This window comes from Pan paniscus, chromosome 12 (genome assembly GCF_029289425.2).
Source record: "Pan paniscus chromosome 12, NHGRI_mPanPan1-v2.0_pri, whole genome shotgun sequence".
Lineage (NCBI taxonomy): Eukaryota > Metazoa > Chordata > Mammalia > Primates > Hominidae > Pan > Pan paniscus.
Genome location: NC_073261.2, coordinates 17,240,905 through 17,254,179, shown reverse-complemented (window position 1 = coordinate 17,254,179; position 13,275 = coordinate 17,240,905). Strand labels below are relative to the sequence as shown.

Here is a 13,275-nt window from a genome sequence, read left to right as displayed (position 1 = left end):
GTAAATGATCGAGGGTGCTTTTGCTCCAGTGTCTTTGTACGGTGGCTGTTTCTTCTCTGCGTCACAGTGACCACACTTCTGTGGTACTGTTGTCTACTTGTGCCCTGCCAGAAGCCTGGTCTGAGGCAGGGGAAGAAGGAGGAAGGCGTCCTTGATTTCCCTTGCTGAGTGTGTGTGTACGTATCTGTTTTTGCCTCTATCACATCCATCACATTAGACAAACTCATTTCTCTCCCATCAAATCTGAAGTAACCACCTTTAGATTAAACTGACCTAAAGAATCAAACCATGAAATGGAGCCATCGTGAGCCTGTGTTTGGAGTGGGAGTGAGATAATTATTTACAGAGGTTGCTTCCTTATTCTTTCACTGCTTTCTTGAGCCCTACTTTTGAGTGTTTGTCCTTTTCATTCAGTGTGAATATGAGTGGAGGTGGCTGGTGTTTTAATATGTCCCTGACAAAGCACTCATGTTTCAGGCTGGTAAAGACAGCATCTTAAGAGAAAAATTGTGTTTGGGTACACAGAAAGTCAAACTGTGGTTCATAGCATTTTGCAATATAAGATTTCCTCCATATTTTTTCTTTAGTAGATTTTTAAAATAATTATTCACTAATATCAGCTTATCTTAAAGCACTTACATCAAACATTAGAGAAGAGAATAAAATATTAATGAGTGAAAGTCTTTTTCCACCTTATCGTCTCCTGTGCAACAATTTGGTATTCAGACTTCTCTCTATGTAATTATATAAATAATTACCTAACATCAGGTATTGACTCAACACATATTGTACGCATCTACATTGTGTCTGCAGTTCCTTCCTCCCTCCCTCCCTCTCTTTCTTTCTTTGCTTAAAAATACGTGTCTCTTTCCACAATAAATCTATTGCATTTTTTTTTTAAACAGCTGTGATCATACTTCATAGAAAACTTCATCTTCGCTTGTATTCTATATTCCTGGTAGAAGGCTCAGGTTTTTTGGGTTTGTTTTGTATACTTTTTTTTTTTTTTTGAGACAGAGTCTTGGTTTGTGCCCCAGGCTGGAGTGCAGTGGCGCAGTCTCGGCTCACTGCAAGCTCCGCCTCCCAGGCTCATGCCATTCTCCTGCCTCAGCCTTCCGAGTAGCTGGGACTACAGGCGCCCACCACCACGCCTGGCTAAATTTTTGTATTTTTTGTTGAGACGGGGTTTCACTCTGTTAGCCAGGATGGTCTCAATTTCCTGACCTCGTGATCCACCCACCTCGGCCTCCCAAAGTGCTGGGATTACAGGCGTGAGCCACCGCGCCTGGCTTGGTACAAATTTGTATTGGTAAAAACTAGATAGAGAAGAAGTTAAGAAATAGCTATAAAAAGGGTAAGTTGTTTTTCAGCAATATTTGACAAAACTCAGCACCAATTCATAATTAAAACTCTCAGATAAATAGGAATAGAAGGGAATTTCCTCAACTTCATAAAGAACATCTACAAAAAACCTACAGGTAACATTATATTTAAAGATAAAATACTGAATACTTTCCCCCCTACAACTGGGAACAAGGCAAAGATGTCTGCTGTCATCATTCTTAATCAACACAGTTCTGGGGGTACTAGCCAGGGAAATAAGGCAAGGAAAGGAAATAAGAGGCATAAAGATCAGAAAAAAGACATAAAACTGACCCTATTTGCAGATTACATGATTTCTTACATAGAAAGCCCGAGGAACCTACACCCCCACACACTTACCTCCTAGAACTAATAATTGAGTTTCAGAAGGTTGTAGATAAACATACAAGAATTAATTGCATTTCCAAATATTAGCAATGAACACAAGTTAAAAATATAATTGCTCAAAAAATACATATAATGAACTCTAGCAAAACATGTATAGAATTTGCATGCTGAAAATTATATGATGATGAAAGAAACCAAAGAAGATTCAAAGAAATGTAGACACGTACCATGTTTATACATTGGAAGACTCCACATGATAAAGTTGTCAATTCTCCTCAGATTTAATGCAATTCCTATCAAAATCTCAGCAAGGTTCTATGTAAATATATCCAGGGTTATTCTAAAATTTATATGGGAGGGCAAAAGAATAGATAAACAATTCTGAAAAAGAAGAATAAAGTAGGTAGAATCAGTCTACCCAATTTCAAGATATATAGCTACAGAAATCAAGACTGTGTGGTACTGGCAGGAAGATCTACAAGTAGATCAATGGAGCAGATTAGGCATCCCAGAAATAGAACCAAACCAATTGCCCAGTTGATTCTTTACAAAGGTGGAAGAGTGATTCAATGGAGGAAAGATGGCCTTTTCCACAAACAGTGCTGGAGTAATTGAACATCCACACATGAAAAAACAAGCCTTATACAAGTCTTACACCTTATATAAAAATGACTCAAAAGGGGTCACAGACTTAAATGTAAAATTTAAAACCATAAAACTTTTAGAAAAAAAAATAGAAACCAGCCTGAGCAACATAGTGAGACCTCCTGTCTAAATAAATAAATAAATGCATAAAATCATCCAGGTGAGAATGGACACACCTGTGGTCCCAGCTACTTGGGAGGAGTTTGCGGCTTCAGTGAGTCATGATCATGCCACTGGACTTACCCTGGGTAACAGAGCAAGACTGTCTCACTCAAAAGGAGAAACTCTTTGAGGTATAGGGCTAGACAAAGAATTCTTAGACATATCACTAAGGCATGATCCTTTAAAGAACAAACTAGTAAGTTGGACTTCATCAAAATACTCTTTCCCTCTGTGAATACCTTGTTTCAAGGGTGAAATGACAAGTGCAGACTGGGAGAAAATATTTACAAATCACATATCTGACAAAGGACTAGTATGTAGAATATGTTAAGAGCTCTCAAAACTCAACAGTAAAAGCTGAACAATCCAATTATAAAATGGGTAAAAGAGATTAAGAGCTATTTATCTGAAAAAGACATACAGATGGCAAATAAGCACATGAAAAGATGTTTAACATCACTAGCTATTAGGGAAATGTAAATTAAACCTACAGTGAGATATCACTACATACCTATCAGAATAGCTCAGATTTATAAAGTGATAACGCCAAATGCTGGTGAGGATGTAGAAAAACAGCATCACTGGTACGTTTCTGGTGAGATCGTCAAGACTTTGGAAAACAGGTTAGCAGTTTCTTATAAAACTAAATATGCAACTGCCATATAACTGAGCAATTGTACTCCTGGGGATTTTCCCAGAGAAATGAAATATATTTTTTTCCACAAATACCTGAAAATGAATGTTTATACCAACTTTATTCATAACTCATAACTCAACTGGAAATAACCCAGATATCTTTCAACAGGTGAAAGGTTGAAAGATGCACTGTGGTGCATCTATACCATGGAACACTGCTCAGCAATACGAAGGAATAAACTATTGATACACACTGCAACCTCGATGAATCTCTAGACAATTATTCTAAGAAAGTCCAATCCTAAAGGTTACATCCTGCATGATTACATTTACATAACATTCCTGAAATGACAAAATTATGGAAACGGAGAACAGATTAGCGGCTGCCAGGGGCTAAGGAGTGGGCTGGGGAGGCAGGAAAGTAGGTGTGGCTACACACGGTCGCTGTGAGGGATGCTTGCGGGGATGGAGATGTCCTGTGGCTTGACTCTATCAGGGGAGTATCCTGCTTGTGATATTGTGCTAAGTTGGTGAGCTGTTACCATGGTGAGATACTGGATAAAGGGTACCTGGGATCTCTCTGTATTACTTCTCCATATAATTTCTTAGACCTGCATGCGAATCTACAATTCTCTCAAAATAAACAGCTTGATTTAAAAAAACTTTATTTTCCCTGCAACAGATCTCCTGCACTCTTTTTAGCAGTTGCTGTTGTATTTCATGGACTGCCTCATGTGCTTGGGTGGAGGATTTTTTTTACTTGTTTTGTGAATTTTTGGAGGGTAAGAATTCGATCGAGGAAAAGGTAGCTGAAAGCTAAGGAGAAAAAGTGTTTTCCTGTCTTTCTTTGAATACCTTTAAACTCTCTGTGGTCTTACATTGAAAAGCGATGTCTTGGGTTTTGACTCTTGACTGTGACAGGGCCTGGGGGTGAGAGGGGTCCACAAGCTGAGATGAGGTCTCTGAGCTGCTGTGACAGCCCATCAATGGGCTTGCACTTTCCTGTATTTAATGTCCCCAAATCCACCTTGGAAATACCCTAACGTTTTTGTTACTGACCATGTTTGCGGGTGTCACATTTTTTTCCCTCTTAGTCCTTTCATGGTTCCTTTTCTTCTCTTTGTCCTCTTCCTCCTCTTCTGGCTGATTCTCCTCCGACTTAATAATCAATAGTGGCATTTGACACGTAATAAGAATCACTTAAGTGATTATTTACCACTGAATGTTCCAGAGTGTGAGGTGTTCTGGGATGTAAGAGATGCACAGAATCCACAGCCATTGTCATGATAATTTCTTTTAAGGGACTTCAGCTTTCTAGGAAAACACCGTGTGTGGTTTATTCATATTATCCGTTAGCCAACCCTTCATTATCAAGAGAAGCAAAGGAACTAGAGTGCATAATTCTTTTGTCTGAAACGTAAGCCTAAGAAAAATGTATTCATTGACAAGCTGTAAACAGCAGAGAGGAACTACCTGGAGTGAATTCAGCGGTTCCAGAGTCTTTAACCAAGACTCCGGCTTTTGAAAATTTCAGATATGAATTACTGGGTTTCCAGCAAATCTGGAAAGAGCCTACATATTATATTTATCTCTTCCTTTTTATTTTTAACTTAAGTGTGGCTTTTTCTTTAATTTCTTTAGGTTTTTTTTTTAAATTTAATTCCAAGGGATCAAGGAATGGTAACATCATAAAGTAAGCTCCATAGTGAAAATACGTTGCTGCTTTTCCTCCTCTTCCCTGTCTTGTTGTATTTTTCCTCTTTTGGTGGAATGACAGAAAGGAACACAGAAAGGGGAGGGTGCTGCAGCCTGGTGAGGCTCCAAGGCTCGCCCTTGGCCTTGAGGAAGCTGGCTGCATCCTTGCTTGTCAGCAGCACTGTGCATCTAAGCAGAGTGCAGACACCTCTCCCTGCTGGTCTCCCATGAGCACCAGGAGGCCTCATCTTCTCCAGACCTGCCAGTGGGCCTGAACTCGTGGTGATCATCATGGTGCCTGAAGCTGAGTATAGGACATTGAAATGACATTAAGAGGACATAAAATGTGAAAGGCTTCACTTTGGGCTGCGTCATCATTATCTGGCAGCTAATAAAAGCTTTGTCAGTACCACGCAGGTTGCTCAGTTCTTTCTGTACATCATCTCATTCAGTGCCTCTCAAACTTGACTCTTGTAGAACCAGCTGAAATGCCCAAGTTTGTGACTCAGTAGGTCTGGGTTTGGGCCTGAGAATTTGCATTTCTCACAAGTTCCCAGGGGAGACTGATACTGCTGGTCCTCGTTTTTGAGGTCAAAGTTAATCGGCCTAAAACAACCCTGTGGAGTAGGTAACATTATCCTCATTTCACAATGAAGAAACAGGCTGGAAAGGCCGGGGTTTGGCCACAAAGCTCACTGTTACTTCCACCAGCATCTCTAAGCATCATTAGCTTATCAGCAGAAGTAGCAAGTACCTAAGAAAGTTGTAGAAGACATCCGTGGCAGAGACCCAGTGAGCTGTGGTGGGTGTGACAGGGTTTGAGAGTCAGGCCCATGGAATCAGTAAGATCTGGGGTGGTGCCTGGGGACGACCAGCCCTGGAGGGGGCTGTTGGGGTTAGTGTGCTGGTCTTGCTTGTTATCATGAGAGAACAGTGCTAGAAGGAGACCTGGGAAGGGGTTACAGAAATCTGTCCTGTGGATCACTTTCTTCCAGTCCTCATGTCCTTGCTGCCAGCATCTCATGACCCTGTTTGAGTGGTATTCTGTGGGTGCCGTGGCTCTGTTTGAGTGGTATTCTGTGTGTCCATGGCTCTCTTTGAGTGGTATTCTATGCCTGCCTGGCCCTGTTTGAGTGGTATTCTGTGTGTGCTGTGGCACTGAGTGGTATTCTATGCGTGCCGTGGCCCTGTTTGGTATTCTGTTCATGCCAAGGCCCTGTTTGAGTGGTATTCTGTGGGTGCCCTGGCCCTGTTTGCATGGTATTCTGCCCATGTCATGCCTCTTCTTCCCTTCATGTTTCTTTTTCCATATTTTCTGTGAAAAGGGGACAGGAACACTAAAACCATACAGAAGAAAAACAAATACCAATTTCTTTTAGTGTTTGTTTTGTGATGTACAATTCTTTAGGCCTTTGAAATGAAAAAAGCAAAAGTAAAGAAAAAGCTTCCCACAAGTATGGGAAAGGGAGGGAAGCCTTGGAAGAAATAGGCAGGCTCTTTCCAGATTTGTCGCCTACGCGTAGATTCAGATCTGCAGACCCGGGTATAAGCTTGGCAGCAGGCAGGGTGCAAGGCAGGTTGCAGGCGGGCGGCCCCCTCGCCAAATCCTGTTGACATGTTTTGTTTGGCTTGAATCGTATTTGAAAAATATTCAAATTACTTTAAAACGTGGAAATTTTCATAATAAAAAACCCCATTATCCAGCTTTTGTTGAAGAATTGGGAGTGCTGGCATCAGGCTGCTGGTGGGTTGGTGGCCTCCTCTGTGAAAAGACCTGGCTCCTAGGTCATGGCCCCTCCAGCATGGGACAGGGGCCCTGGAGTGTGCCGCTCTCCCAGGCCTAGAAAGTTCTGGACTTGGACTTGGAGCTGGGAGACTGGAGCCGGTGCTTCCTGGTCTCTCCTTTTCACCTGCTCTTGGCAGCCGTGTGTGAGAGAGCACATCTTCACCATGAGGTCCAGGGTACCTGCAAAAGATCGGATTCCCAGTGACACAGGGACCCTTGGTCAAGTGGGCATTTGGGAAGTGGCGCTTAGTAGCAATCGTGAACATGTAAGGGAATCTCTTTGCTGCCTTCTAAGATAGTGTAAACCATTCCTTTCTTTAAAAAAATTATAATGTGTTTAAAAATGTGTTTTTAAAAATTATTATTATTTTACAAGATCCATGAAATCTACGTGGTGCTTTATAGGGCGTATCTGGCTACAGCTGGTGTACTTCTGGGTGTTTTATGGCAAATTATTCTCAGATTACCCTTTAATGCAGGAAGGTCTGCCTGTTGTCTGAGCTCCCTGGGTCATATGGAAACCCCTCCAACTTGATGCAAAACAGCTGCCTCAGTCAGCTGTTCCAAAAAAGGAGCATTTTCAAGCTGAAGTGGCAGGAAAATTTTTGAAATGTTGAATTACTCTTTCCTTGCCATTAAAATGTGATTTAATTTTGATACTAACAAATTGTGTAAATCTAAAATGAAGTACTCAGAATGGAGTTTGTTTAGTGTGTTCTGGCAATACTTACAGTATGTCCTCAGTGGGGGGTGTTCCCCAGGGAGGGCAGCACAAAATCCCTCTGACCTCCGTGTCCCAGGACCTCAGCCTGGCTGGGCCAGGGTCAGGGGCCAACCCACGGGCCTCCCTCCCCTCTCTCTTCTGGGTCCCTGCTGAGACCAGCAACAAAAGAGGTCAATTGTCTGAGGCCTCCTTTTGTCTGAGGGGCTCCATGAGCCTCTCTGAATGCCAAAGTGTATCCATGCATGTGGATGAGTGTGTGTATGCACCTATATATGATTGTGCATGTGTGCACATGCGGTGGTACACATGTGTGCGCATGTATGTGTGCTTGCATATGCATGCATGTATGCACATGTGAATAACACATGCACACAAGCACTAAAAGACTGCATGTGTGCGTGTGCATGTCTGAATGTGGACGAGTGTATGTGTGCCTGCATGTGTGCACACGTGTGAATGTGCATATGTACACTAGTGTGCATATGTGTGTGTGCAGTGTACATGTGGTGTGTGTGTGTGCATGTGTGTGCGCACACACAGGCAGTGGTGAGACTTGCTTAAAGCGTTTCTGAGTTGCTGACGCATCAGAGCAGGGCGAGGGGCTTTGGAAAGGCCTGACTAGATGATGGAGGTTCCTAAGGCCTAGGAGGAAAAGCATCTCATCTCTCAGCAGATCACACAGTTGCCTCTACCTGGCATTTGCTATGGTACAGAAACCCCAGAGACTCTTCTACCTCCCCTGCTTTCTCTGTAGGAATGAGGAAGAGCAGGCATACATATGGAAGCTTCTTACACAGCTCATTTGCCTCATTGGTCTGTTCCAACCTGGGGTTTCAAGGGAAGACCCACAAGAACTTTTCTACACTGTTCCAGCCTTTGTTCAGGCCTTCCTCATTGGATCCAGTGTATTCTGTGTGACATTTCAGCCATGTTTCCAGAATGACTGTGAAATACCCTGTTCCCATCCACCCTGGAAGTGGGTTCCTACATAGCACGGAGGCTTTCCCCCCTCCCCAGTTGTCGTGTGCCCTTGCAGGTCCTGTTCATGCAGAGGCCTGCCAGGAGCCCTGGCTGCTGTGTCGTTTGGTTTGAGCCCTCCCTGTCCACTGAAGTTTCCTTGATTCACACCTTCTTCCTTAACAAGGTGTCCGTTTAAGAATGACAGTAAAACATATTTTATTCAGAAGCCAGGAAAAGACTCATAAAAACCCTTCATCGAAATTCACCTTTGTGAAAGATTCATCTCCCAGCCCCCTTTAACCAGCACAGCTGTCATGAACAACTTTTTCTGTGTTTTTTTTTTTCTTCTTGTCCCTCCCACCCCATTTCCTCTCCCTACTCCAGCAAGGGCTTATCTTTCAACTGTGGAAAAGCCACCAATTAAACTGTACTCCAAAGCTTATCAAAATATTCAGTCAGTAAAATTATCTTATAATTAGCCTCACTGTAAGCCAGAACGTTTTAATCCCAGGAAACGTAAAGTTACCCGGCATGTGAAATCTGTAAATTGCTCATCCTGACCTTCTGTCTACAGTTTCTACTTTTATTTCTTTCCCAAAGTAATTTCTTCCTTCTTCTTCAAATTCTTGATTGTCTCTGAGGCATCTTCCTCTTCTGTTTGCTTAAGTTTCAAAGAAAACTTAACTCCTAGTTGAGATAGAGAATTGAAAAATTCAGGTGATTGTGATGTGCAATCAACCTGATTTTATATATTTCATACCTTCACTTTGAGCTGTTCGTTTTGCAAACATAAGTCTCTGATTGCTGATGGCTTGCCCTCGTTGGTCCTGTACTTTGGATGCCTGCAGTGGTACGCATGGCTGAATTATTCTGGAGCCAAGCTATTCAAACAGTATCTGGGGGATTCTGCAGGACGTCGAGCTGGGCAGTGGCGTTGGACATTTTAATTTCAACCATTTCTCTTCTCATAGCTCTCCCTCCCCTTTCACCCTCCCACAGCCTGGGGATCCTCCTATCATCTTGCACCACCTGGGGCAGCACCGTGAATGTTACTTCCCCACCCAATCCTATTTGGACCAACATCAAGGGAACCATAAGTGATGTTTGGGGATCTTAAGCTTAAGGTGCAACTTAGACTTTGGCTACAGAAATGATATTCAGATGATGCTTAGGTTTTTTGTTGTTGTTGTTGTTGTTGTTTTTGACGGAGTCTCACTCTGTCACCCAGGCTGGAGTGCGGTGGCACAATCTCGGCTCACTGCAAGCTCCACCTCCCCAGGTTCAATCGATTCTCCTGCCTCAGCCTCCTGAGTAGCTGGGATTACAGGTGCCCGCCACCACACCTGGCTCATTTTTTGTATTTTAGTAGAAATGGGGTTTCACCATCTTGGCCAGGCTGGTCTTGATCTCCTGACCTCGTGAATGGGCTAGTGAAACTTACATAGGCATGTTTGACCTGGTCATCACTTGTTGTATGATGAAATATTTTCAAAGTTCCCAGAACTCATTGAAAAATTAAATTTTGGAATGTACTAACATTTCGATAAATGGAGTATTGCCTGTATATAGTGCTATTAGTGGTAGTTATTATTTATAGAATTTTTCCTATCACACAGTAGGCACACGCATACACACACAGAGATAAAAACACACAAATACATAAAAATTGCTTCATCCTTACATTAATTCTGTGAGAAAGTAATCAATTTGCCCATTTTACAGTTGGGAAAATTGAGGCTCTGACAGTTTCAACAACTTGCTGATGCAGCTGAACTTGACTGTCTGGCCTGACCCTTGTAATCCCTTCTGTGAACTAGCCAGGGCCCCTGTCATATGACCTGACCCCCACTTATGCCTGAGAGATTTCCTCGTCATCCCTGCAGAGTAAAGAAGAAATCACAGCTTCACCTCAACCTCCACTTGTTGCTGTGCCCAGCAATTGCATGCACCATATCTTGGTGTCACACATGAATTTCAGGCTCAATTTATTTGCTGACCTCAGAGCTCAGAGCTGAGGCTTGCCTGCCTTGAGCTTATGGGATCAGTGTGAAGGCTGTGATGATCGGCATAGGGAGACTCTGGCCCAGGTGGCCTGGGCTCCACTTGGTGCTCCTAGGGGAGGAGATAGAGGGGGGACCAGCTCCCAGGATCCCACCATGTGCGGGCGTGTTCTCCTAATGCCAACCTTGGAATCAGCTACATGCGTGTTCTCCTAATGCCAACCTTGGAATCAGCTACATGCTGCAATCCCATCCTTTCACAACTGTGTCTTGGAGCTAAAAGACCCCTATTTTGGAAGCCATTCCTGTTGAGAGACACCTCCTGTCTAATCCACAACTAAATATTTTACGCCTCTGTAAGACTCTTTCAAAATACAAATTATCTGTAAGAGCTAAGTTGAAACTAAATATCTGTCATTAAAATGTGTTATTTTTGAAGCATTAGCTGTAGGGCATTTTAGAAAATCTTTAAAACGTAATTGGCCGTATCAAGTTAATTTTCTTGTGTGAATTCTGCATACTCTTGATATTACTTAATTTGTTTTTCTCTCTTTTTAATTACAGCTTGGGTTGACGATAGCCATTCGCTATAGCCACAGGTAAATGTTTACATTTTTGTTTCTTTTAAGAATTATCCTTACCAGTTTATAGCTCTTGGTTTGCTTATGTCTCAGGTTTTGAGCTTTTTTTTGGTGGTTGCTTTCCTGTGATGTCCGTGTCACAGATGGAATTGTTCTAGTTGCTTGATTGGCAAGAGCACATTGCTATTTAGAGGAACGAGGTCTTTGTGAAAACATGGTGGTAGATAGCACATTTATTTCAAAACAAACAAAAAAAGGGATATTCTAGGGCATGACACAGAAGTACTATCTGGGTAATGTTCTCACTCTTAAAGAGTCCCTGAAAACGGGGATGCCCTGCATGAGAGGTGAGTCCCAGCAGAGAGAAACCCAGCAAGGGCTTGTCTGTGAAGCCCTCGCCACCTCCCATGCCAGGCCTCTCTCTCTGTGTCTTAGGATGCCTGACAGTGGCAAAAAGCCCTATTTTTGTCTTGCTTCATGATTTCTGCCTTGGTCTCTACTGTATTACACTTATGAAAAATGTTTGTTTCTTGTGTTGATATCAACCTTTTCCCCTTTGCATGTGTCAAAATGCGTTGAGATGTTCAAGTAAGATCCAGCCCCAGTGGAGGGGTAATAAGCAGGATCCTTCCTGTCCTTACAAAAACTGTGCTCACAGCCTCCCAAAGTGCCACCCTGTGGTCATAGGCTTCGGGCTTGGGGATGTCTGCTCAGCTGCCCACAGACAACCTAAAGTCACCTGATTTCAAAAGAAGTTTGCCTCCTAAAAATGCTCATAACAAGTGTATACATGGTTTCAATATACATGTGAATTGGGCAATCGTAGGCAATACCTGAGAGCTAGAAAGCTGGCGGGGAGCCATGTAGGTTACAGCAGGAAGAGGGCAGGAGAGGACTCGAGCCCTTGGAATGAGCCTGTGGGAAGAAAGGTTCTCATGTGGGACATTTCTGGAGACCTATGAAAGAAACTGCTCCAGAGAGGCTCAAGATCATGGAGGGGAAAGAAATACATTTTCCTGGCCCATTGCTAGGTGCATGGCTGAGTCTCCATACAAAAGACAGATTAACTAGAGAAAGCATGCACATTTATTTAATATAAGTTTTATATAACATGGGAGCTCTCACAAGGAAATAAAGACCCAAAGTAACAGAGAAACCTGTATGTTTTTAATGTTAGTTTGATGGGGAAGTGCACAGTTGTAGAGATGGATAATTGGACAAAGAGGGTATGATCTAATGGTGATAAACTGGGTGGGGGATTGGGGACTTAACAAACTTAGCCTGTTTGTTCAGATTCTGTGGTCCTGTGTCTTCAGAGATAAGTATGTTTCTTTTCTCTGGGTATATGGAGGCTACCTCTCAAATGAGAATTTTATGGCCTGTATCAGGGGCGGAGGGGAAGGGGAAGGTGAGAGTGACCTTCCTGCTTCTGCTGTTTTCTCAAATGCCAAGGTGCCGTTTTTTAGTGTATTGTGTCCTGAACCCCATCAATTGTTTGTATGTTTCCGGTCCTATGAGTGCATGATGCATGTCCACGACAAAAGTGTGGTGTCCTGCAGACGGGTGCTCTTCCCTTGTAACCCCAGCCAGGCTGCTGCAGCTGCTGAGGCACACAGCTATGGCACACTTAGGAAGAAGCATGGTGCGCACACGGACCCCTAACCCTAAAACCAACTGTGTGGTATGGTGGGGTGCAGTGGGTATGGAAGTGCTCTCTCCGGAACTTGCAGGAGCCTCTTTTTCTAGAATGTTCTCAAGGTGGACTGCTCCAGAATGAGGACAGCTAAGATCTTGCTCTAGTTCAGTGACAAGCTTGCCCTTCCCCATGATGTCTCACTATGTTGCAAGGGCTGGTTTTGAACTCCTAGACTCAAGCAGTGCTTCTGCCTTGGCCTCCCAAATTGCTGGGATTACAGGAGTGAGCCACCATGCCTGGCCAATGTAGGCTTCTAAGAGGAAGGAAATCTTAAACCATCCTCATTCCTCCAAACTGTGAAAGTGGCAGGGAAGCCCAGCTGACTCAGGCAGATGCCCCTGGTAGGCTGATAACATGGGTCTCTCAGAACAAATAGTCTTTAAATTGCTGTCTGGCATTGCTGTGGAGGAGAGGCAGAGTTTGGGGAGAGCGTGGAGGTGTGGGGTGGATCCTGGCGGCTTCAGATTGCTTCTGTAGTTCTACTAGTTCAGCCTTGACCCCAAACTTAGAACCTGCTCCTCAAACAAGCCCTGCAGAGAGTTGGACAAAATGCAAGGAGGAAGTTAGCAGCTGTCTGTTGTACATGAGCTTGCCTCTTTAGGCTCCAGCCCCCACGTTCTGTGCTCTCCTCTCCCCAGGAGACATCCTAGCACATGTGGTTTCCCCCTGCTGTGTTTCCA

General features: G+C 43.4%; 1 protein-coding gene across 7 annotated transcripts in view; it reads left to right on the top strand.

Annotated features, from left to right (window-relative positions):
* The window catches only part of ACOXL (acyl-CoA oxidase like), a 388,168-nt gene that overhangs the window by 98,846 nt on the left and 276,047 nt on the right, over positions 1-13,275 (top strand). For all 7 annotated transcript variants that reach the window (XR_010109188.1, XM_008962870.5, XM_055107423.2 and 4 more), the window contains exon 10: positions 10,883-10,917. Coding sequence is in view for 6 of the 7 variants with exons in the window: in XM_008962870.5 (XP_008961118.3) it covers positions 10,883-10,917 (35 nt within the window). In the remaining variant the exon portion in view is untranslated. The remainder of the gene's footprint in view (positions 1-10,882; positions 10,918-13,275) is intronic.